Below are 25,552 nucleotides of genomic sequence, written 5' to 3' on the forward strand. Positions count from 1 at the left end.
GTGTGTGTGTGTGTGTGTGTGTGTGTGTGTGTGCGTGTGCGTGTGCGTGTGCGTGTGCGTGTGTGTGTGTGTGTGTGTGTGCGTGCGCTTGTGTGCGCTTGTGTGCGTGTGGTATGCATGGACACTATTTAATTAACAGTACTTAAGGAATACACAAAAAAATAGAAATATTAAGATCTTCCTGATTGTCGCCTGTACTATTTTATTGCAGAGTGAGAAAGCTAAGAGGGTGACAGCTCATTTCAATTTTAATTTAGCAGAAATTGACAATTACAGTAAAGTCTCGTTATATCGATATATCGGATATATCGATAGTTCCGGTTATATCGATACTATTTCTATGCACGCACGGAGAAAATTACATGCAAACAGGGTCGGATATATCGATAGTCCCGGTTATATCGATATTTTTTCGGACTCCCTCGAATATCGATATAACGAGACTTTACTGTATCTTCATTTTGCATGGCTGCTTCCTAGAGAAACCGTATTGTGATTTGCTTTCTGTCCGATATATAAAGAATATCACCAATAATACTTCATTGTTGAAATCGTCACAACTCAAATACCACAGGCGCAATATTTTCAGTAAACAAGAATGTTGTGGTCAGAGTCATAGGCTCTCTCAAATAGCACAAATACATTTGGCAAAGCATGAGGTACACAGGAATAGCAAGGGGAGCGCCCGTCTCCAAGATGAAAAGTAATCTGCAGAACAAGGGAGGGAGTTGGGCTTGAGTCCAATTTGTTTTTGTGTACTCTTGGAAACCTTTGTTTACCTGGACAGCACCCCATAATCACCCAAAGCTCATTAGGCATGGTATATCATGCTCATTGGAGTCCAAGGAGAAATGAGACATGGGTCTGAGCGATATGGAAAAATAATAGGGGTGAACAGAAAATGTATCTGTGCCCAAGATTTTTGCCAGCTTTTTCTACTTTGGTCTTTCTTTGCCGCAAATACATTGCATTGCATTCTGCTGAATGCATGGTTATGATCTTCTTAGTTGAGACAGCTCTGTGATTGCCTCGAAAGCCCCCACATCCACTTCCTGTCTCATCTGCATCCTCATTACCACTTCTGCTGCTGGCTGAATTTATCTGACCCAATGTTTGTGTTCCCAATTAACTCAAATGTCGCATGAAGGGCAAACTCATGAAGAGAAATTTGTGGGTGGGAAAGACAGCAAGTGGGATTTAGAACAAATATTATTACAGCATGCACTCACCAGTTTCGGTAGAAAACGTGGAAAAACAATCATTTAACCATGATTTTATTTTAATCATGACAGTGTCTGATTTGTATATGTTGAGGTTGTCATTGGCAGTGACCAGGTTTGATAGGATCAGGCATGAGTACACTAGAGGGACAACTCATATTAGAGGCTTTGGAGAGAAAGTCAGAGAAGCCGGACTGAAATGGTTTGGACATGTCCAGAGGAGGGAGAGTGACTATGTCGGGAGAAGGATGCGGAGCCTTGAACTGCCAGGCAGCAGACCGAGAGGAAGACAAAAGAGGAGGTTTATGGATGTAGTCAAAGAGAATCCGAAAGACGCTGAGGTCAAGCTGACTCCTGAGGTGAAACTATCAAAAGCACATTCAGAGACAAGATTAGAGTTGAATACACAGCTGGATGTGTGCACGCATACATTTATGTTGTTATGTTGTTATGTTATGTCATGTTACCATTTCCAAAGGAGACAGTAAACTTAGTTTTAGAGATTAAAGGACAACCGACGTCTCCACACAATTTGTGTCCATAATTTGTAAAATCGCTTCAAATGACTTCTACTGCGTGTATTTTACAAAGATTCCACCGCATATAGCTATATTTTACGTTTTAAGACTCGCGCTGAATATTCCAGAAGTCTTGTTTTTGAGTTGGCGACGAGTCCTCACCCTACGTCACTGAAGGAACACCCTTGACAGAGAAAGGACATACCTTGCATCACCTCAATGCATTTTGCGGTACTTTGTTTGGTCTGAAAACTTCGTGTTGATCCGTGTTGATGGCGGAATTAGAAGGAAAACACATAAATAACGCAATGGTGAATCATTGTATGTTACACCGAGACAACTCTTTGATATTCGTTGACAAAAATTCCAAGCTGAAAAATAAAACTATTTCCAACTTGAGCTCTGCCGCCATTTTCTGCATTTTCTGTGATGCTACACATCAGTCTTGATCCGTCAAAATGACCCTGAAGACCTTCTTTAATCGATTGCAAACATTTATACTTTCCTCTTCAGAACTATTTGAATCATATTCATAACTGGATGTGTAACAAGAAAGCATATTCTCCGAATCTGAAGCCATTGTTTTGATTCTGGAGAAAGGCAAGATGTCTGGGGGCGGGAGCCCAATTCGCAGCTCATTTTTTTGCAGATTTTGGACACTAAGTCATTTTTATTGGTGTTTTGCATTTGACTAAAAATATCAGCCTGTGTGTTTTGGGTATTTTAGATTCTATAAAACGTTTTTCTGATGTCACTTAGGAAACAAAAAAATGGTGTCGGTTGTCCTTTAACATTAAGTAATAAATGATGAAAATCCAGATCAGGGAGATCAGCAACTCAAGCTGACATCAAGTGGAACACTATATTTTTGTCTGCTCTCCTGCATATATTTCAGAATTCATGTTGAGTGGAACATGCTACTGTACTTGTGTACCTGGTGCTTTGCCCTTCTTGTTCTTTTCTCAGTTCCCCTGATGATAGAATAACTTGTTTGGCATGAGTACGTTTGGTCATATTGGGCATGCATGATTGATCCAGGAGTGGGAGGCTTTGGGGGAACTGAAGAGACTCAAACAAAAGAAAATAGTACAGAGGTTGAGTATAAGAGGATTTCAAGAGTTCAGACTTTGCTAAACACGAGCACAGGTGAAAATGCAATCATCAAAGTATCCGACTTAGGGCGTTAGCAAGAAGGTCACAATTATTTTCAGACTCGTGGTTTAAAAGACTGCAAATGGCTGGCAACAAGCTCAAGGTGTCCCTCGCCAAATTCCGAACGGCAGATGGGATAAGTGCAAGGATGCCTCATGACACTTGTGACAATAAAGCAGTCTAGAAAATAAATGGAAGGATTGATAAAAAAAACAAACATTGTCTTTAATAATGGTGAAATAATGTGTCCATGCCATTCATTGTATTATATTTCGAATTCAAAGTTTGAGTAGAATACTTATAAATTGCAGATAACAATGAACGGATGAAATTAAGGTTTGAATGACTAAAATTGTGCACAGTAACCACCAACCCCACATCCCTACATTACAGAGGGTTATGTTCCAGACCACACCCACAACAACTGAAACCTATGACATATGGTATAATCCTTGTCAATTTCCACCCATGCATGTTTTAAAAACACTTATAAAGCACTTTTTTTAAGTCTTTTATCAGTCCAAATTTATTGACTTAGTCTCTTATTGTACAAATGCAAACAACATTTATTGAGATAGGGCAAGAGCAATGGATAGTACAGTAGAGTGTAGCAATCCATGTTCGTTTCTAGTACTGGAACCAACCACGTATTATTTTTTTCCTTCAAACTAACTTAGCTGAGAATATGCAACAATCCAAAGATGTACATTATAAAACAAATCAACTGTATGTATTTTATCTATATCGATCCATCTATCGTCATTTGCTACCTGGACCTAGACCACCAGTGATTTGTGCTCATCAACAGGTTATTTTGACAGAGTGTATGTTTTTGCATTCACTTTTGAATAAATCAAATCAAAATATTTTTAATATGAATACCGTACTCGTCGCAGAAAACTTGGTAGACGCTGCCAATTGAAAGTTGACCAGGTGGCCAAGCAATGCACTGAAATGCATCCCCCTCAAAAAAAATAGCAATGCTTTATTTCAATGACTGTGTGACCAGTGTGTCAACCGCATGTCAAATTATCATTGTAGCTGAGGAAAAAGGTCCACTGGCACTGGAATGTCGATTTTTGGTCGCCATTTGTACTGTAGTATTGACACATACAGTATAAAGCAGTTGGACTGGTAGTGAGCATCCATGAGGCAAGTGTGTATTTTTTATTCATAAAGTAAGTCGTCAGAAGTAAAAAAGGAGCCAACGAAGCTCTAAACAATAATGTTGCAATTGCACTGGAAACAGGAAATGAAATGTCTGCTACAATGCTGATAGAATATTTTTATACACATCCGTAAACATCATGTTTTGTTAATACATACTATGTTATTTCACGTTTAGTTTAGTACATACTATGTTATTTCATGTTTAGTTTAGGCTATATGGATGTATGTAGCTTATTAGTTAACTAGTTGCGTATGCAGAGTGTAACAAGTATCAACTTTCAGTCTAATGTTCTCCCAACACTTGTCCGTAGCTGATAGGCTCAGTGGAGACAATGTCATCAACTGCAGTGTGTTTAAACTTGTTTGAGGAGGCGGGCTTGTTGCTCTTGGCTTCCCGCTCCGACGAGACATGTTCTTTCTTTTGTTCTACTAGAATAAAGTAGTTGTTTCTGTTCACATCTATCATCCCCGCTGGTATTTCATCATAAAACGGCGTTGAACTCCGAACCAGAAGAGACAGGAATTAGACACCAACATAAATTGGTGCCAGTCACCCGAGCCAAGAAGCCGGTTCCAGAGAGGGGGGCGGGTTCCCGGCGCGTGGCTGACCACGAGAGACAAAATGTTTTTCTTTTTGGCGGAGCCTGCTCATGCTTTCTCACGAGAGACAAAAAGATTTTTTCCCTTTTTGGTGGCACCTGCTCGTGGTGACACGGTGGGCTTGCTCCTCTTCATTCTGACTGACTACACAGCTGAGTTCGACGAGAGTTTTTTCAAGGTGGGTGACGCGCCAGCACACAGCCAATTTGTTTGAATGTATCGTGGGATCTTTTATGGCCAGAAGGTATTCTATTCACATTTAATCTACGTATCCAGGGCTGGTAATGCGGATTTTTGGGTTAGATCATCTGATTCTGGTTCTGTTTCTGATGATTCTGATCACGGCTGATAACCTTAAATTCGGGCCTTATGTGTAAGAGGTTCTTTACGCGCGACTGATCGACGCCAGTACGGGTCGAGATAGCGTCTGGTTTCCGCACGCCGGCTCGGATCCGGAATTTTCTAGTGAGAGATTCTTCACAAGAAGGTGAACTCCTAGGATTTATTTCTGTGCGAGGACTGGTGAAAAAATTAAGGAATTGTTTTTTTTTTTATTTTGATCCAGGCGATTATGTGTTCTTTTTTTGTTTAAATGCAGCTTCAATTGATCGTAGATTCTCCGTGATATTAATACATTCATTTTGGTTGATCTGTGCTGAAATGGTGAACTACAAGAGTTTATTTGTCTCACAAAGATCTTGAACAAAGGAAGGTGGGGGCGAGAAGCCATTTGAGCCGTTAGTGAGAGTGTGTGCGCGTGTGCGTGTGAGTGCGTTCGCGTGTGTGTGTATGTCATTCATTGTGTGTGTATGTGAGCGCGTCTCGGGGTTGGAGACGTTGTGACACAACAGGAGTCTTCTTTGTGTTTGAGCTAACAGAAGAAATTGTTAGTGAACTGTGGTGAATTGAATTGATGGGTGCAATCTTTTTCTAAGAAAACCCCAATCCACTGTCACATCTCGTTGCCGTCCTGGGCGCGCACCGCCCCTCCTGTCACCTCCTCCGCTGCTCCCTGGAGACGGCCCCTCCCATCATCATGCACCTGGGTCCCCACAGCTGATTGTCATTCCCGTGATTGTGCCTTCTGACTATATCTACCGATCGCGCAATACAGTCTCCGTCGGAGTATTCTGAAAGCCACCATTACTACTTCCATGCCGTAAGGTCTGCCGTCTCCGATCTCTCACTTACCTCTCCCTGCTGTTATTTTTGCATGCGTGCCTCAGTAAAGACTTTTTGTTCACGAGTATCTGTCTCGCCGTGTATTTTGGATCCAACCTCCCCGCTTTCCTTTCGTCACTCGAGCCCTGCCCTCAAGCCTCGAGTGCCGTGACATCCACCAGGATACGAAATTCATAAAAAAAGTGGGGAAGATGAAAACATTTTCAGAGGACGCTTTGAAGATGTTTTCAGACACCCCAGCTGTATCCCTGAATCTGCTGATGAGGATTCCGTATATGTTAACCAATTTAAGCAAACTGGCAAAATGAAAAAGCTGTGTCTTTAAAGATGGCCGCTGATAAAAAAAAACTCCTCCCTTACGAGGACAAAGCAGCACATGGTCTTAAAATCGCCATTACTGGGACAGACATAGAATTAACCACTGCAGGAGGAGGGGCGAGCTGTAGGCTGGGAAATTTGAGCTTGGGGGCCAGAGGTCAGGGGGGGGATCTGCGCGCGGGGTCCCCCACCACTTCCTCTAACGGCTGCCCTCTCTGTCCCCCACCCTCCCTCTCAGCCCTTCTTGCTGCTTATAGAAGACCAGATGTGTTTTCAGGAAAAGAACAGACTGGAGCACACACATCCCCTACTGGGGGGGACTCAGTCATTACACCATTTTTTTTCACAAGAAATGTCTTCATGTATTGCTGACTTTAAAAAATTCTGTGACTTCTCAAATTCTTTTGTACATTGACAACATTTTACGTGTCTCACCGACTGAAGTCGAAAACAAGACTGTATCAATCCCTTTGTTCCAAAATCTAGAAAGTACAGGTAACAAAGCTTCTTTGACTATGTTACAGTTTTGCCAAAAAGAAGTTGAACTTCTAGGAAAAAAAAGAAGAAGATGACATTTCTACGACCTGATTTGAAAGACGGTGACGATTTTTACAGACAGCCAATATTGTGCCTTCAAAGAAATCCGATGCATTATCCGTTGCGAAAGCAAGCAAACATATTATTCCAGAACATGGCCTGAATGTCTGTTTTTGGTTAAATTATATATGAAAATAACGGCCACTAATAACGGCTTAACGCCTTTTGAGACCTTGCATTGCAGACCTTTCTCCCATTATGGGAAGGTGTGTCCTGGCAAAATAATGAATCAGATCCAAGTGCTTTGTTGGCAAAATGGTTGTGTGAAATACGTCTGTGTCAGCTCTCAGTCGTACAGGAGTGGTCCATCGATGAGAAGGTTTCTTCAGCCGTCATCTGTACAAAAGTGAAGGTTTCGGACGTTTCGCCTCCTATCCAAGAGGCTTCGTCAGCGAACTAAAGTCTGACTGGTCGTATCGGCCCTATTTATATATCCCTATAACCCAATGTCGGCCCTATTTATATAGATAGGGCCGATACGACCAGTCAGACTTTAGTTCGCTGACGAAGCCTCTTGGATAGGAGGCGAAACGTCCGAAACCTTCACTTTTGTACAGATGACGGCTGAAGAAACCTTCTCATCGGTTGTGTGAAATGTTTACAACAAAAGAGTAGTACATTCCACATGTGTACTGCCGCAGTCCTCTTTGTTCCCTCCACAGGAACAGAGGCTGCGCCCCCGGAGTGGGAGGGGCCATTCACCGTGCTGATCACAACGCCAACTGCATATCAAGGTGGTATTTCATGTTTAGTTTAGTCTATATGGATGTATGTAGCTTATTAGTTAACTAGTTGCGTATGCAGAGTGTAACAAGTATCAACTTTCAGTCTAATGTTCTCCCAAAACTTGTCCGTAGCTGATAGGCTCAGTCGAGACGATGTCATCAACTGCTGTGTGTTTAAACTAGTTTGAGGAGGCGGGCTTGTTGCTCTTGGCTTCCCGCTCCGACGAGACATGTTCTTTCTTTTGTTCTACTAGAATAAAGTAGTCTTTTCTGTTCACCATCTATCGTCCCCGCTGGTATTTCATCATAAAACTCCGTTGAACTCCGAACCAGAAGAGAAACAGGAATTAGACTCCAACAATGCGTACAATTATTAATTACGTACAATTATATACATTTTAGATGACACTTCTGTATATTGCATTTGTTTCACCTTATGATCTGCACTCTTAGCATTACTAGTCACACCCATTCTACCTAGCTGCCTATTCGTTTCATTTCTCACCTCTTGCTTGCTTTTTCCCTATCCAGACAAGGGCAAAGAGGCTAATCCTGGCTCGGAGGCCCAGAAGGCTCAGTCAGCTTTACTTCCTCACTCCCTTGTCAGAATCTATTTTGTCTCTTCCTGTCATTTGGAACATAGTGTGTCTGTGCTCCTTTTGACCTCTATTTGAAGATTCTGGAAATTAGACAAATTGGCATGTCCGTTATTTCAAATGTCATGGAATTATAATTTAAGGAGAAGAGAGAACATCATACGAACAGATGTTCTGAATAGTTCAATAGCAATATTGAATCGACTTGCTGTGTCATTAGTCAGACTATTTATGGCTTCATACTTTACGGTGAATTGGTCAACATACTAAACTATTCTTAGCGAGTGACCTTGTATGGGTCACTCATAAAACACTTAACATAAACATTTAAATTAGGTGATTGATTTTTATTATATATAATAATTTCAGTTACATTTAAAAAAAATGCTATATATATATATATATATATATATATATATATCTTCTTTTCCTTTTGGCTTTTCCCCTCAGGGGTCGCCACAGAGAATCACGGTCCTCCATCTATCCCGGTTTTGTGCATTCTCTTCTCTCACACCAGCTACCTTCATGTCCTCTTTGACCACACCATAAACCTCCTCTTCAGTCTTCCTCTCGGTCTACTGCCTGGCAGTTCAAGGCTCAGCATCCTTCTGCCGATATAGTCACTCTCTCTCCTCTGGACATGTCCAAACCATCTCAGTCTGGCCTCTCTGACTTTCTCTGCAAAGCCTCGAATATGAGTTGTCCCTCGAATGTACTCATTCCTGATCCTATACAACCTGGTCACTCCCAAAGAAAACCTCAACATCTTCAGCTCTGCTACCGCCAGCTCTGCTTCCTGTCTTTGGCACTGTCTCCAGTCCAAACATCATGGCAGGTCTCACCACTGTTTTATACACGTTTCCTTTCATCCTAACTGAAACCCTACTATCACACATCACACCTGGCATTTTTCTCCAGAGTTTCATTGTATGGCTCATCAACTTTATTCCTCTGTAGTTAGTACAACTCTGCATCTACAATACCCAAAACACGCAGTATGATAAATGCAAAACACCAATAAAAATGACTTCACATCACGCCAAGACGTCTTGCATTGCTGGAGAATCCAAACAAGGGCTTCAGATTCGGAGAATATGCTTTCTTGTTACACATCCATTCATGGATACGATTCAAATACAGAAGAGAAAGAGTAAAGCATACATGTTTGCAATCGATTAAAGATTTACTGTACTGTACTGTATACTGTATCCTATGGAGCCTGGATGCCCTCTACTGGCGGCTTTTGGATGCAACACGGTTCTCAGACAAAACATGCATACATAATGTACAGTAAGATGTAAGCGTTGCAGTTTCCCTGTTGCAGTGTTACTGTATGTGCATGCCCACTACTGTATATGGATGCAATCGTTTTTCAACAATGTTTAGTTTTCATTCCATACTGTATTAAAGATCCCCCAGTAACGTAACCAGCTTCCGTGTTTATCCTGTCGACGCAAGCACAATAAAAAAAACTAGCTATTGGCCGAGACTGTTGATAGCTCACAGCTTTCATTACTACTGGTCGGTCTTTTTAATAACAAAACGTAGCCGTTATCACATCCAGATACAAACAAGAGCTGTTGTTACGTCACAGCTGCGCGCCGGCATTCTATTCAGGCACTCTCTCGAACTGTCGCGTAACCAGCTTCCATGTTTATCCTGTCGACGCGAGCACATTAAAAAAGAACTAGCAGCATAGCTTATATCCAGTACTGTTGTTTGACACCAATTAAACCATGGATTTAATAGAAGAATTGTGATATCCGAACAACGTACACGGCAATCGTGGCTGTGGAGGACTATCTAACAAGCAAATCCTTGATCGCGAAAGAGTTTGACGTGCGGCATCAACGTAAGTTATGTAAACGTTGCAGTTTTGGTTTTTCATCCATGCACAGTATTTAATTGTGTTGCATCCAGATATCTTTATTGCTTGCAACAATCACTGTTTTTCATATGATTGTACATGCTGGCGTTCGTGGCTTCGTGTGAATAGAACTTGAGGATTTAGCATTGGTTGGTTGCATTTTTGAAAGGAAATAGTCATTAAAAAAGTGTAAAGACGTTTTTATTTTATGGACAACTTTATTTTTCACTTCACTACTGTACAAAAAACATTAGATACGCAATCCATGAACCCAATGATAAAATTACATGCCATAACAAAGATCCCCCATTTACGTATCCCCCCCTCATTAATGCAGTTCGGCGCAGGATCGGATATATCGATAGTACGGTTATATCGACATTTTTTCCGACTCCCGAGAATATCGATATAACGAGACTTTACCATATATATATATAAAATCTGCATCTCACCCACCATGGGTGGTGTCTGTCTCCCATTTTAGCTCGGGTCCTCTACCAGAGGCCAGGAAGCTTGAGGGTTCTGCGCAGTATCCGTGCTGTTCCCAGCACTGCGCTTTTCTGGACCGAGATATTCGATGTTGTTCCCGGGATCTTTTGCAACCACTCGTCGAGTTTGGGGGTCACTGCCCCGAGTGCTCCGACCACCACAGGCACGACTGTCACCTTTCCCTTCCAGGCTCTCTCCAGCTCCTCTCTGAGCCCTTGGTATTTCTCGATTTTCTCATGTTCCTTCTTTCTGATGTTTCCATCACTTGGGACCGCTACGTCCACGACAACGGCTTTCTTTTCCCCTTTATCTATGACCACGATATCTGGTTGGTTGGCCATTACCATCTTGTCGGTTTTTATCTGGAAGTCCCACAGGATCTTTGCTTGGTCATTCTCCACCACCTTGGGAGGTGTTTCCCATTTTGACCTTGGGGTTTCCAGTCCATACTCCGCACAGATGTTTCGGTAGACTATGCCAGCCACCTGGTTATGGCGCTCCATGTAGGCTTTCCCTGCCAGCATCTTTCCCCCTGCAGTTATGTGTTGGATTGTCTCAGGTGCCTCTTTGCACAACCTACACCTTGGGTCTTGTCTGGTGTGGTATATCCCTGCCTCTATGGCTCTGGTGTTCAGGGCCTGCTCTTGGGCAGCCAGGATGAGTGCCTCTGTGCTGTCCTTTAGGCCAGCCCTCTCTAGCCACTGATAGGACTTCTTGAGGTCAGCCACTTCTGCTATGGTTCGGTGGTACATCCCGTGTAGGGGCTTTTCCTCCCATGATTGTCCCTCTTCCATCACCTCATCCTCTGTTCCCCATTGTCTGAGACATTCTCTGAGTACATCATCCGTTGGAGCCTTCTCTTTGATGTATTCATGGAGCTTGGATGTTTCATCCAATCTATATATATATATATATATATATATATATATATATATATATATATATATATATATATATATATATATATATATATATATATATACACACACACACCATATCTACCGTCTGACTCTGCGATAGATGAGGCGAGGCGGCGACCAACCACCTGTTTGTGGACGCGGTGGACAATAGTGGATATATATTTTTCCCTCCCTTACCTTTGGAAATATACACTTCTCCATTCTCCAATCTCCATTAGATATAGTAAGACTTTAGTTCGCTGAAGAAGCATCTTGGATAAGAAGCGAAACGTCCGACACCTTCAAAAAAGTACAGATGACGGCTGAAAAAACCTTTTCATGGATTGACCACTCATGTACAACTGAGAGCTTACACAGACGCTTTCCTTGGATTACTTTCAACGGAACCTTAAGTATCATTTTCCGTTCATTTTGCCGGCTGTGATTTTTGGACTGAGGACTTTAATGAAGGACATTTAGTTTCATTCGCGGGACTTGAAGTCGGGTTTGGGTTAATTTTGTGTTTGTGTTACAGGTTTTAATGTGGGCACATGCGGCTTATTTACAGGTGCTGCTTGTGTATGTACAAAATCGGTTTTCCTCTTAAAATGTGGTGGGTGCGGCTTATAATCAGGTGCGCTCTATAGTCCGGAAATTACGGTACTCGAGAAACAAAACATTATGAAAAATCACTATTATTTTTTTGGTCATTCATGTTTTTGTGTTTATAATTATGTTACCAGTTAACCGCCACGTTCTTAAAAGTATCGTAAAAATGTAGATACAAAAGTAAATATCCTTTGTTGAGGGGCAGGATCGACAAAACCATAATCAATCAAGTAAAGTGGTCTTACGGCAGCCTTTCTCATCACTCTTGTCAAAGCAATCGGGCAATCCATCACATTGCCACCCTCCTGGGACACACTTCCCATCTCCACACATGAAATTTCCAGGGATGTTGCATTCTGTGGTGAAGTTATTCCCTGGAAGCAGCTGGCTCTCTGAAGAAGAAAAGACATAAAAAACAGAGACCGATGAGCATTCAGTTGAAAAAAGTCACACAGGTAGATTTAATATGAACTTTTAAGACAGTCAACACCCATCATAAAAATGTGTATATATATATATATATATGTGTGTGTGTATGTATGTATGTGTGTATGTATGGGCGGATGTATGTATGTATGTATGTATGTATGTATGTATGTATGTATGTATGTATGTATGGATAGACAGACAGACAGACAGACAGACAGACAGACAGACAGACAGACAGACAGACAGACAGACAGATAGATAGATAGATAGATAGATAGATAGATAGATAGATAGATAGATAGATAGATAGATAGATAGATAGATAGAGATACATATACGTATATACTATTTGCTGCAAAATGAGACGACTAAGACAGTGGTCCCAAACCTTTTTTGCGCACGGATCGGTTTAATGTCAGACAATATTTTCACGGACCGGCGGATAAATACAACAAAATAAAATGATACAACAGGCATGGAAACTGTTTTTTTTTCCTTTCTTTTAAATATAATAATAAACGTGAATCCATTGTGTAACTTTATTAGCAGGGTCCTGGTAATATCGCGCCAACAACAACATATGTAACATCGTCTCTGCCCCTTATCGCTCTATGGTCACCATGGTAATGTTTAAATGTGCCTTCAAAATAAGATACACCACAAAAAGTACAAAGAGCATGAAAAATACAACTCACTACAATTGAATCAGTGGGACCCCTGAGCTTGTTTCTCTGCAACGAGATGGTCCCATCTAGGGATGATGGGAGACAATGACACCCGAAATGTCTTGCTTATGTCCAGTCTACTCCGTAGTTTTGTTTTGATTGCTGGTCACTGCAGAAAACCCCGCTTCACACAAATAAGATGTCGGAAAAGGCAACAGGGTTTACAGTGCTGTTGTGGCGATCTCGGGGTATTCTGCAACCACTTTAATCCAGAACACCGGCAGAGTTGTTGTCTGAAACATACTTTTAAGTACGCCATCATTTGCGAACTCGAGCAGTTGTTCTTCCTCTTGCACATGCATGCTGGATTCACCTGGTTTGTTGACAAATGGGTTGCGGATGCATACCTTGGCAGTTCGTGGGTCTTTTGTGGCTGGGAAATAGCGCTCGAACTCTTTTAAAAGCAAAGACAGGTGCTCGTGCATCATTTGGGGGAATGAAGGTTCTGGCTCAGTCTCTTCCAAAAACCCAGCCAATGTTTGAAACATGTTAAATACACTGCTATTCATGCGCCGTCCTCACAAATCCAGTTTGGCTTTAAATGCAGCTACTTTATCAGCCAACTTGAAGACAATTGTCATTTTCCCCTGAAGTGACAAATTGAGTTCATTGAGCAGGTTGAATATGTCGCACAAGTAAGCGAGCTTTGCGACCCATTCCACGTCACTGAAATCTGCTGCAAGAGGTGACTTTTTTCCTGAGAGAAATCTCTGCAGCGGCTCTCGTAATTCAAACACTGTGGCAAGCGATCTCCCTTGGGATAACCATCTAATTTCTGTGTGTAAGAGAAGGCATCTGTGTTCCACATCCACGCGTACCGGGAATTTTTCATTTTTCAAAATAAAACATATTTCGGACTCAGATAATAAATAAAATGGAAATTATGTAAATTATTCATTCTTTCTGCGCGGCCTGGTCCCAAATGACCCACGGACCGATACCGGTCCGCGGCCCGGGGGTTGGAGACCTCTGGACTAAGTGACCTGGTGGATTCTCTTTCCACTCACTCACTGTCTCTAACCTTGCCTTGATCAGCAAACATGACAGCATTGTTCAGCTGATGTCGTGCAACAAACTTTTGAAGCGAGGCATGGGATGCTTCAAAGTCTTCTATGCTCATAGTTAGTTTGCTGCCGTTTTTAACATGAGAACAGTCAAACCATTCAAGGAAATGTGCATTTACTTGACTGTCCATCAAGCCACAAGCCATTCACCCTGAGCATAGAAATTGCCAGAATCGGACTCAATACGAATTGCTTGGAATTGCAAAGTCTCATGGATTTGAGGATTCCCGGCTCCAAGCGTCACCTGATTGTTTCGTACTTTGTAACCCACTTTCTCTTTTGCGATCATTACTGTTCCTTTTCATTTGGATGCCATGACCGTAAATGTAAATGAATGAAATTAAAAGCCTTCACAATTCCAGTAAATTGATTGCAATTACTTGCATGTTGCCGTTTTGGATTCAATGATAGAAAATAATGGCACGGATATGCTTATTCCGTCGCATCAAGTGGGAGTTGCTTGAGTTGTCGCGACTGCAGACTTCTGTATAGCTTGCAGAACCTCTTTTGTTATGAATTGATCGTTAATGTAATATAGTAGTAGAACTAATGCATACTTTAGTATGTTAGATAATATTTCTTCCTTGATTTTAATCCTCTCTTCCTCTCTCTGCAACTGGAAATAATTGCCCCCATCCCCTGGCGCTGAAAGTCCAAATGAAATGAATGCAATCATTCATTTCGAACCTCAATTGTGTACCAACCTTCGGTGGGCCGGATTAATAAGACCAACGGTCAGGATCTGACCCGCGGGCCGTGGTTTACCCATTTCTAGTATAGAGGGAGAACAGCTACAGTAAGTTGCCTGAGTTCCAGGAGGTGTGAATTTATTTTACAACTGTTAGAGCGTTTGTATTTTATACTTCCCCTTCAGTCTTCGAATTATCATACATTCCATACAAAATATAGCACTGAATCAATTTACGACCACTTTCAGCTTACGAACGTATTCGTACGATGGGGAGCGTCTATACCAGGGGTGTCAAAGTCATTTTTTGCCGCGGGCGACATTGTAGTTATGGTTTCCTCTCGAGGGCCGTTATGAATTTGGGGAACCCATTAGAATGTTTAAATCCCTTCAAATATTACATATTGAGCACACAGCAAATTAATGAATAACTCGTTTTCAAATCTGAAGTCAAGAATAATTACTTTTATTGTGGTTGACATCCAAAAATATGACATTTTGGCTCAGATTTTAGCAATCATCATGGAATTTAACAAGTTTGATTTGCTTTCGCGGGCCGAAAAAAATGATGTGGCGGGCCGGATTTGGCCCGCGGGCCTTGACTTTGACACCTGTGGTCTATACTTTCCAATAAAATGGTCATTTTCTATTTGAGAACCCCTCGTATTCATGATATTACTGATGGATGTTTGTCGATGTTTGCCCTGCGATTGGCTGGCAACCGGTTCATGGTATCCCACACCTACAGCCCAAAGACAGCTGGGAGAGGCTCCAGCACAGCCCGCGAGGCCAGGATCCCTTGGCCGGATCCCCTGGCCGTCCCTTGTGAGGATAAGCAGATGAGAAAATTGAATAGACGGGGGGATGATCTGCCAAGCTGCTTTGGCAAAAACAAAAACTTTCCAATTTAACGGCTGTCAGGTACAGTTGGGTCAGATTTAGGAATGATCAAATGTATCCCAAAAAAGGATTTCCACAAAGTGAGAAAACCTTTTTTCCAAGCATTACTTGATGCAACTCGTTCACAAAGCTTCACGGTGAGTCTACTCCAATGGGGACAAAATATTACATTTTCATTCTTTCTGAAAAATAAATTATGAAAACTAATTTTGTTGACAACACGTTTTCCAGGATTGTAACAGGAACACTCCATGTAAATCTCTTTCAAGGGATGTTAATTATTTTCGGAAAAATGGAGTACAATTTGGCTCAGTGAAAGACATTTTCTTTTGTTTTTTTTTTTAATAATTTTCCAAGGCAACATTCTATTTAGGGAAAATGTCAGGTTTTGAGGGGTGGGAGGACGGCACATGCTGAATGATTTTGTAAACAACGTTTTGAAAGATATTGCAAACTTGACCATGTTATGTGGAAGCCTGATCATGGCAGCAGAAACAAGTACAACAGAGGGTATCGTCATGCTATGGATACTCATGGGTGGATATTCAAAATGGGTTTGCACTGGCATTGTCTAAAAAGCTAGACTAATTCAAAGCTAAAAGCTAACATAAATGTGTTTGTGTTTTTTTTTTTGCTTTAAGATACCATCGATGAGAAGGTTTCTTCAGCCGTCATCTGTACAAAAGTGAAGGTTTCGGACGTTTCGCCTCCTATCCAAGAGGCTTCGTCAGCGAACTAAAGTCGAACTTAAGATACCATTTAAAAAAAGGGCTTCACACAGCTCTTCACTGCTTTCGTATCAAGGATTTGGGAAGGATTTCAGTATGATAAATACCCACTAGATGGGAGGAGTGACTGATCAGATCTTGGTCAACACACTGTGCATGTGTGTGAGCGTGCGCGCGTGTGTGTATGTGTATGTGTGTGCGTATGTGTGTGTGCGTGTGTGTGCATACATGTGTTTGTGTGTGTGTGCATGCGCGTGTGTGTCTATGTGTTATAACAATTCTTAACAATTAATTGTTATCTTGCAATTGATAAAATTAAGATTGGAGAAAAAAGGAAAATGGGAAGTTTGTGACCAAGCTCTGAATAACAATATTCAGGCTTCACAGGTTCTCAGATAAAGAGCACACGTTTTTTTTTCAGTCATACAATACTCTCAATTGGGCTCTGTGGTGCAGCAGGAGGGGATTTTGTTGTCCCTCTGAGCGTGTGTGTGGATGTTAGTGCGTTGTGTGCAAGGGAGAACATTCTCCTGTCCGTTCCTGAAGCCCACTGAAGCCAGCAGTTAAAGTAAGCACTCGTAGAAAGCTGGCCTTCTTCAATTAAAGGCACCCTACGGAGGCACACAGGCAAAAGAATTCACAAAGCAAAGCAACAGAGGGTCAGATTTAGAATAACTAAACCATGAATGCAAATTGACAGTAAAGTGAAAATGGGTGCACGGGATAATTGGCTTTCCCGGCCTCCCCTTGCCTCCAACAAACTCAGAATTCTATGTTTAGCCTTTTCTTTTACTTTTTGTTATTACCCAAGCACTCATAATTTCAATGCAGATCATTTCGTATATTCTGGGAGCAGTACAAAAAAAGTAGGGCATGCAATTAAATTTATCACGCCTAAGATAAATCATTAGGACTTTTTCTGAATCTTTAAAAGCTGTGTCTGACAATAAGCACAAAAAGTATCAAGAGGACTTTGCGAGAGGTGGCAAGTAGAACCCATCAGCGGGAGCACATTTGTGAAATTCCAAGAAATCAAAATTGTTTGGACATAAATTCTATTCATTTAATCAATTTCAGAGCGTCTGAATGATTTCAGGAAAAAAACTTGATGCCATTCACAGATATAGTCAAGCCATATCCTCACGGGCCATGGATGTGCTGGAGCCGATCCCCAAAACAACCATTCACCTATGGACAATTTTGTGTAGTTGATGAACCTACAGTATCCTGCATGTTTTAGGAATGTGGGTGGAAGCAGAAAGAACTGGAGAAAACCAACACAGGCATGGGAGAGAACATGCAAACTCCACACAGGGAGTCCACCGGCCATAATCTAACTCTAAAATTCTGCTCTGTGACGCCGACGCAATGACTGGTTGTGCACAAGACTTGCCATTTTCTTGCATCTGTGTGCCTGGAACATTTTTGCAGGAGTGCTGTTGCAAATTTAAAACACATTATGAAGATGGGCACATTCATTCAGTCACCACACATTTGGCATGAGGCAAATGAAACAAAACATCATTTTAATGCCGTTGTTGGCTTCCCCCAAATTCACAGAGCTCGAGATTACCCAGTAATACTGTTTTGCCCCTTGCCAAAGAACTGGAACACATTCACTTTATGTACCGCTACAAGACGTCTGTGTAAGCTCTCAGTCGTACAGGAGTGGTCCATCGATGAAAAGGTTTCTTCAGAAAGTACATTCAAGATGGCGCCGCGAATGGCAGCCTCGGTCACACGCTTCCTAGTATTGTTCCTGGTTTTGTCATTTTCATTTGTTTTTTTGCGACCCTACGCGACGTAGTTACACGAGAGGAGAGTTGCTGAGCATTGGGGAATCCACCCTTGGGCTATTTTCACCGACACAACAAAATGTACAAGGTTTTTCGGGGCTGCTCGCGAGCGGCGCAGTAGCTCTATATGGAGCTTTGAGACGCCGGCGTAGGAGGGGTAAGCGAGCCAGCGTGCTCGTCAAGTTACGGCAGCGTGGATTTCGAAGGCCGCTCCCATCGATCCATCTCACTAATCTACTACTAAACAAGATGGACTACTACTAAACAAGATGGACGAACTTCTTCTTCTCACAAAAAACAATAAAACATTTGCACGTTCTTCTGCGCTCTGCTTCACTAAGACCTGGCTCAGTGACCGCCACCCGGATTCCGCGCTACACCTACCCGGCTTCCGTCTGCTCAGAGCCGACCGTGACATGGAGCAATCAGGGAAATCCAAAGGCGGTGGACTATGCTTCTACATCAACGAAGAATGGTGCACCGATCTCACGATGCTCGACGCACACTGCAGCGCTGGCTTGGAATCGCTGTCTCTCAACTGCAAGCCATTCTACTCGCCACGTGAGTTCGCTTTCTTCATTCTCGTCGCCGTGTGCATCGCGCCACAAGCTAATGCTAACGCGTGTATACAAACGCTAGCGGACCATGTAAACCAGGGGTGTCCAAAGTCGGTCCTCGAGGGCCGCCGTCCTGCCTGTTTTCCAGCTCTCCCAGGACATGAAGTGGGAGGTTAACACCAACTCTGTCTTGAGAAAGGCCCAACAAGGAATGTACTTCCTGAGGCTGCTAAAGAAGCATGGCCTGCCACAGGAGGTGCTGCAACATTTCTACACGGCTGTCATCGAATGCATCCTGTGTTCTTCCATCACCGTTTGGTTCGGGGCCGCCACAAAAATGGACAAAATCCGATTTCAACGGACAGTTAGGACTGCGGAAAAAAAAATCATTGGCACCGCCCTCCCCACTCTCGAGGACTTGCACACTGCAATAATCCAAACTAGGGCGCGGAAAATCCTACTGTACCCTCCGCACCCTGCCCACCACCTTTTCCAGCTACTCTCCTCAGGCCGGCGCTACCGATCCATGCGCACCAAATCCAGCAGACATTTAAACAGCTTCTTCCCCCAAGCCATTAACTCTTTGAACTCTTTCAACAGTAGCCCAAATGGAACTGTATAGTGCCACTTAGCAATTTTTTGATGATGATACTAGTGCAGCGTGTTCTACCGGAAACAAATTCCTTGTGTGTCCTACATACTTGGCAATAAAGATGATTCTGATTCAGCCGTCATCTGTACTTCTTTGAAGGTGTCGGACGTTTCGCTTCCTATCCAAGAAACTTTGTCAGCTAACTAAAGTCTACCTGGTAGTTTAGGCCCTATATATATATCCATACTGTCCAGACATGGCGGTGCCGAACTCTGCTATGATAGGTCCCTGCTCTCAGGTTGGGGTGAGCAGAGGACTACTCCCTGCAGCTCCACTGATTGTTCCTATTGTTCTGACTAACGACTGGCCTAATTGCCCCACCTCGACCGGTATCACCTAATCAGTATTACTAATCCTATGTTGCCTAAACAGGCTATTGTATGAACGATCCAAATTGAACCTCACCCCACCAAACCGGTTTAATGAAGGATTTAGTTGTTTTATGAAAATAGTTTCTTTTACTCCCCTTTCAAACCATCTATGTTCTTTCGCTAAGATTTTAACCTCATTGTCATCAAATGAGTTGTTGCTAGCATTTAGGTGAATATGTACTGCCGATGTTGAGAAAGTCTATTTTTTTTGTCTGGACAGTAGGGAGATATATATATATATATATATATATATATATATATATATATATATATATATATATATATATATATATATATATATATATACAGTAGAAAGCAGACATCTCAATCTATTTTATATATATTATAGTGATTATGTGGTGCTCTGGTTTACTCCGAACCCAGATCTTGCACAAAGACTGACACTGAAAAGCATTAGCCGCTCATTTCAGCCCCAAGCAGGATTTGAACCATCATCTCCCATACGCCAAACCAATGCCTTACCAATTGTGCTATCGTAATTGGCCTAAAGGACAGCACAGAGGCATTCATCCTGGCTGCTCAAGAGAAGGCCCTGGGCACCAGAGCTATAGAGGGACTGAAGACCCAAGGGGAAGGTTGTGCAAATAGGCATCTGAGACAATGCAACACATAACTGCAGGGTGTAAGGTGCTAGCAGGGAAAGCATCCATGGAGCGCCATAACCAGGTGGCTGGCATAGTCTACCGAAATATCTGCGTGAGTATGGACTGGAAACCCCAAGGTGAGAATGGGAAACACCTTCAAAGGTGCTAGAGAATAACCGGGAAAAGATCCTGTGGGACTTCCAGATACAGAGACCCTTAGACTCGCTTCTTTCATGAGAAAAAAAAGAGTTAATTCCAAAGTGATATGGGTCTGGAGTGATATGTGGTGCAAGTGGAGGCGGTTGTATAAAAGGCAATTCATTCACTGCCATTTGAGAATGGCAGTGAAAGAGTTAAGAAGGTGACAGAAGAAAACGCCACAAATAAGACAAAATAGACCGATTTTGTCTTACTAGCAATTAACTCCTAATTGTGAAGCCAGGCATAAGCAAGCGAGGAATGCAGAAAGTCAGATCTACAGAGAGTGAGACAGAGAATGTGTGTGTGAGAGAGAGAGAGAGAGAGAGAGAGAGAGAGAGAGAGAGAGAGAGAGAGAGAGAGAGAGAGAGAGAGAGAGAGAGAGAGAGAGAGAGAGAGAGAGAGAGAGAGAGAGAGAGAGAGAGAGAGAGAGAGAGAGAGAGACCATGAAAAAAGGATTTGCACCAGTGAGGCTATTACCATTGTGTGTGGTGTCTTTATAATTGTGTCGGGACTTCTTTTGTGTGAATTTCAACAACCAAATGTAGGGTTTGATTGAAAAAGGCAAATGCTATTAGAAGGTGTTTGAACAGGGTCCTCTGGCTGGCTGATGGTACTGTTACTAAAGGTCATTCCCCAAAGATTACCATCTATGTGATCTCTTTCGGTAGTCAGAGTTAGGAGGTCATATAAAAATTATATGTTTATGTTCATCTATTGACCATTGTTAATATGTGAGGTTAATTTGTCTCCTCAAAATGAAACCTGTGTGGACAACGCATTTTTTGGAAATGAATGATTTGGTTGAAATATAAAATACACAGAAAAAAACACTATTCCTGTTTGTTTAGACTTTGACTTCATGTCACATGGATTGAAATGGTGGTTCACAAGTCATGTTTGAGTTGTTTGAGAGTTGAATCATTTGAATAGTATGTTGAGTGCTCGGCCAAGAAACCGATGCACCTTTTTTCACCAGCAAAGTTCTTCAAGCCAGTACTATGCAAAATGGCACTATGACACTGAATTTCTTCACATTAAATTCAAAACAAGCTACATGCATTTTACTGTACACCAGAACCCTAATTAAAATTGTAATTTCACATTACTACACTGTAAACCCGAACAGTACTACTGACTTAAAGTCATTGAGGTCAGTCAACTCAAAAGCCGATTTTTTGTTTCAAAAACTCAAACGTTTTGAGTTTTTGAATGACTCCTGCGTTTTTAATTTGCAGTAGATCAATACTTTTGAGTTCATGGCAATCGTTTACTCAAACATTTTGAGTTCACGGCAGGAAGCTGCGTGATGACGTCACAGCGTGCTCTCATTGGACGCCATTTGAATTCTCAACGGCTGAATCTGGCAAAGACCGACGGATTATTTATTTTAAATTAGGGTGGAAAGACAATCGTATTTAATATCAATGTCATCCACCGCTCCGAATCATATTAAAAATAATACATGTATGTATTTTTTTTATATTGAACAGAATTTTACCTAAACTTAATTCTCCAGAGGTCTCCATAGGCCACTGTCTTGGGTTTGAGATGCTGAAGACAAGTACTGCAATGTTAAGCTCTTGTCGCTTTCCCCAAATTAAAACTTTTGTCTCCTCCAGCTTTTATCTCCTCTTGCTTTTGATAAAGGAGCAGCATGATATACACGAGACGCAGTCTGGCCCTTTGTGCTTTCCATGCATACCTACGAGAAGATGACTCACAGTTCTTCAAAACATGCAATGTATGTATTGCCTGACTTAACACAAATGTCTATTGATGTATTTTGCAGTGGGAAGAGGATCCACACATTGAAAACATTCCTGTCGCACTTCTCTCCGTGACTGACAACTGACAACTAGCGCGATCTTGTTTAACCCCAACAGCATTTCTGTTGTGATAGAAGATGGCATTATTGTGAGATGTCTCCGCAGGTTGGCTGATACACACCTCCTCTTGTTTGCTTTAATGTATGCACTGCATTTAGATTCTCCCAAAAAATTATTCCACACATTCACCTTCATTCAGAAAATACTGCTGTGTCTTGATAACAGACCACTCAAACCATGCCTGCTAATTTTGAAAAATGCTTTGTTCCGCAATATTGAAGGCCTCCAATATTACGGAACAAAGCAACACTGGATAAGTAATTTCATAGTTTTACTCTGCTTTGTATACCTAAACATTGATGTAGTGTTTGTGACTGATTTTCTATTCATAATTTGATGTGTAAACTTAGATTCCACCAAAATGTATTTTTTCATTTCATGAATACTGTTTGTTTTTAGTAAGTTTTACTTTGATTTGCACCTTATAACGAGTACATTGAAATGTATTCTTTTGTATTTATTCAAGTATATGCTTGTCAGAGAATTTATTTTTTAACAGAACAGCAGAGTATAATTTGTTGTTTTTTTTCTGTTTTGTTTTGTTGTGTTTATTTCACATCTTTATCACGATGCTGTGTTAATTACTAAAAAAGAACTGTTCAGGGGTTTATTTGTTGTTTTGGTACATGGAAATGCTGTGCATTTGATACTGTTATCATGAATGTTTTATCAAAGGTTGTTTTAAACCTTAATAAAAAATGTGCACTGAAACAGACATGTGAGGTGGGTTTTGGTTTTTAGACATAGAAGGCAAATGTAAGTACAGTATACATGAATATATTTTTTCATGTAACATTATAAATTTGAGTTGGTTACGCTTAAATATGAAACCTAATTTTAACTTAAAAATTAAGATAACAAGAAAACATTAGAGTAAACTGAAAGAACATATTTTAAGTTCATTCAAACTCATATCATTTATGTCCAAACAAACTCATAACATTTAAGTTCAGTCAAACTCATAAAATTTATTTCCACTGCTCAAAAATTTTGAGTAAACTGTACTCAAAAATTTTGAGTAAAATGTACTATGTATTGAACTTGAAACCGCATACATTTTTTTCTGTCTTTATTTCATGTTTTATCTCAGAAGGGTTTTTTGCGAGGTGTTTTGTAAAGAACTGAGCAAATGGTGGTTTTTATAAATCCTTGGACAATGTCCAAGACACACAAAGATCAACAGAGTGATTCCCTGACCGGTGGACAACTTTTAAATGAATACACATTTACTATCAGAACGTTTCATGGACCTCGAGGTGAGGTTAAAATCTTTGCGAAAGAACATAGATGGTTTGAAAGGGGGGTTGCTTAAGCAAAACAGGTTAGGCAACATTTGTAATGCTGATGAGGTGATACTGGTGGGAGTGGGGCAAATAGGCCAGTCGTTAGTTAGGAATGTAGGAACAATCAGTGGGGCCACAGGGAGTGGTCTTCTGCTCCCCCCAACCTTAGAGTAGGGACCTATCATAGCTGTGTCCGGCGCCGCCATGTCTGGACATTAGGGGTATATAAATAGGGCCGATACGACCAGTCAGACTTTAGTTCGCTGACGAAGTCTCTTGGATAGGAGGCGAAACGTCCGAAACCTTCAAATTTGTACAGATGACGACTGAAGAAACCTTCTCATCGATGGACCACTCCTGTACGACTGAGAGCTTACACAGACGATGGACATGGATGTAATCACACCTCTCCACAGTTAGATTTCAAAATGGCTACTCAACAACGTTTTTGAGTGGTTTTAACTATTTCCACCACTAGGGGGCACTGTACTGAATTGTAACGTAATTACTGGGGGCAGAACAACACCCAAGGACACTACAATAAAAATAAAACACACAACAATAAAACCACAAGTAAAATGATAAATAATAAAAAAAGCTGATTGAACTACACCAGGGTCAGGAACGTATGGCTCTTTTGATGATTGTCTATGGCTCGCCGATAAAACAAAATACATATTCTAGTTTTTTTCGCCGTTCATTTCCTATTGGGGCTGCAGTTGGCGGAAAGCGCAATTTTGATTGGATGATACCGGCCATCATGTTGAAACAGGTAAACACCCCTTTAAATGAGCCCAACGAGTGCACTTCAGCTTGAATGCACCGGAGCGTTCACCTTTAAGGAGAGAAAATGTTCTGATTCTAATTTGCAATGAAACAACACCATCGATGAAACAGTCGAATGTCAGTGACATTTGAACAAGCTCCATGTTAACGTTAGCATCAACATACTTCTGTGAGAAGTATATTGCAGATAGCAAGTGTGGAAACTTATGGGCCGTGTGCAGGCTAGCTAGCGGTAACTTCGCCTCGAGACCGGCAAGTTGAATTTCATTCCGATCGTTTGACTGGATTTTTACCAATCACGAGGAACGGAAAACCATTCATGTTAAGGGTGAGTACTATCACAAAGTTATTTTGAATAATATATTCTGATATTTTGTTGAAAAGTGGCCGCGCGTGCGTGCGTGTTTGCATGTGTTTTTGCGTGTGTGTGTGTGCGCACGCACGCGCGTGCGTGTGGCTCTCACTGAAAAACATTTCTAAATATTTTACTTTTATGGCTCTTTTAGTCAAAAAGCTTCCCGACCCCTGAACTAGACCATGAATGCAATTTTAAACAGATGGGTTTTGAGGTGGGATTTGAAAATAGGGAGGGAGTCAATATTACGGATGTTGGGTGGAAGTGAATTCCAGAGTTTGGGCGCAGAGTGGCTGAAAGCTCTGCATCCCATCGTGGTAAGACGGGCAGAGGGCACATCGAGGTGAAGGGAGGATGAGGATCTGAGGGACCGAGAGGGAACGGAGATTTGAAGCAGGTCAGACAGATAGGGAGGGGCAAGGTTATGGCTGGCTTTGAATGTAAACAGAAGAATTTTGAATTTGATCCGATGTTTAACAGGGAGCTAGTGGAGCTGCTGGAGGACATGGGTGATGTGGTGAAAGGAGGGGGTTTTAGTGATGTGTTTAGTGATCCGGGCTGAAGAATTTTGGACTAGTGGATTT

At 41.6% G+C, this 25,552-nt stretch overlaps 1 protein-coding gene across 3 annotated transcripts in view; it reads right to left on the reverse strand.

Annotated features, from left to right (window-relative positions):
- Positions 1-25,552, reverse strand: part of ldlrad3 (low density lipoprotein receptor class A domain containing 3) — a 129,248-nt gene that overhangs the window by 88,705 nt on the left and 14,991 nt on the right. For all 3 annotated transcript variants that reach the window (XR_016115065.1, XM_088997329.1, XM_088997328.1), the window contains exon 2: positions 12,188-12,334. Coding sequence is in view for 2 of the 3 variants with exons in the window: in XM_088997329.1 (XP_088853455.1) it covers positions 12,188-12,334 (147 nt within the window). In the remaining variant the exon portion in view is untranslated. The remainder of the gene's footprint in view (positions 1-12,187; positions 12,335-25,552) is intronic.

This window comes from Hippocampus bargibanti, linkage group LG05, assembly GCF_051943395.1.
Source record: "Hippocampus bargibanti isolate YZ-2025 linkage group LG05, ASM5194339v1, whole genome shotgun sequence".
NCBI lineage: Eukaryota > Metazoa > Chordata > Actinopteri > Syngnathiformes > Syngnathidae > Hippocampus > Hippocampus bargibanti.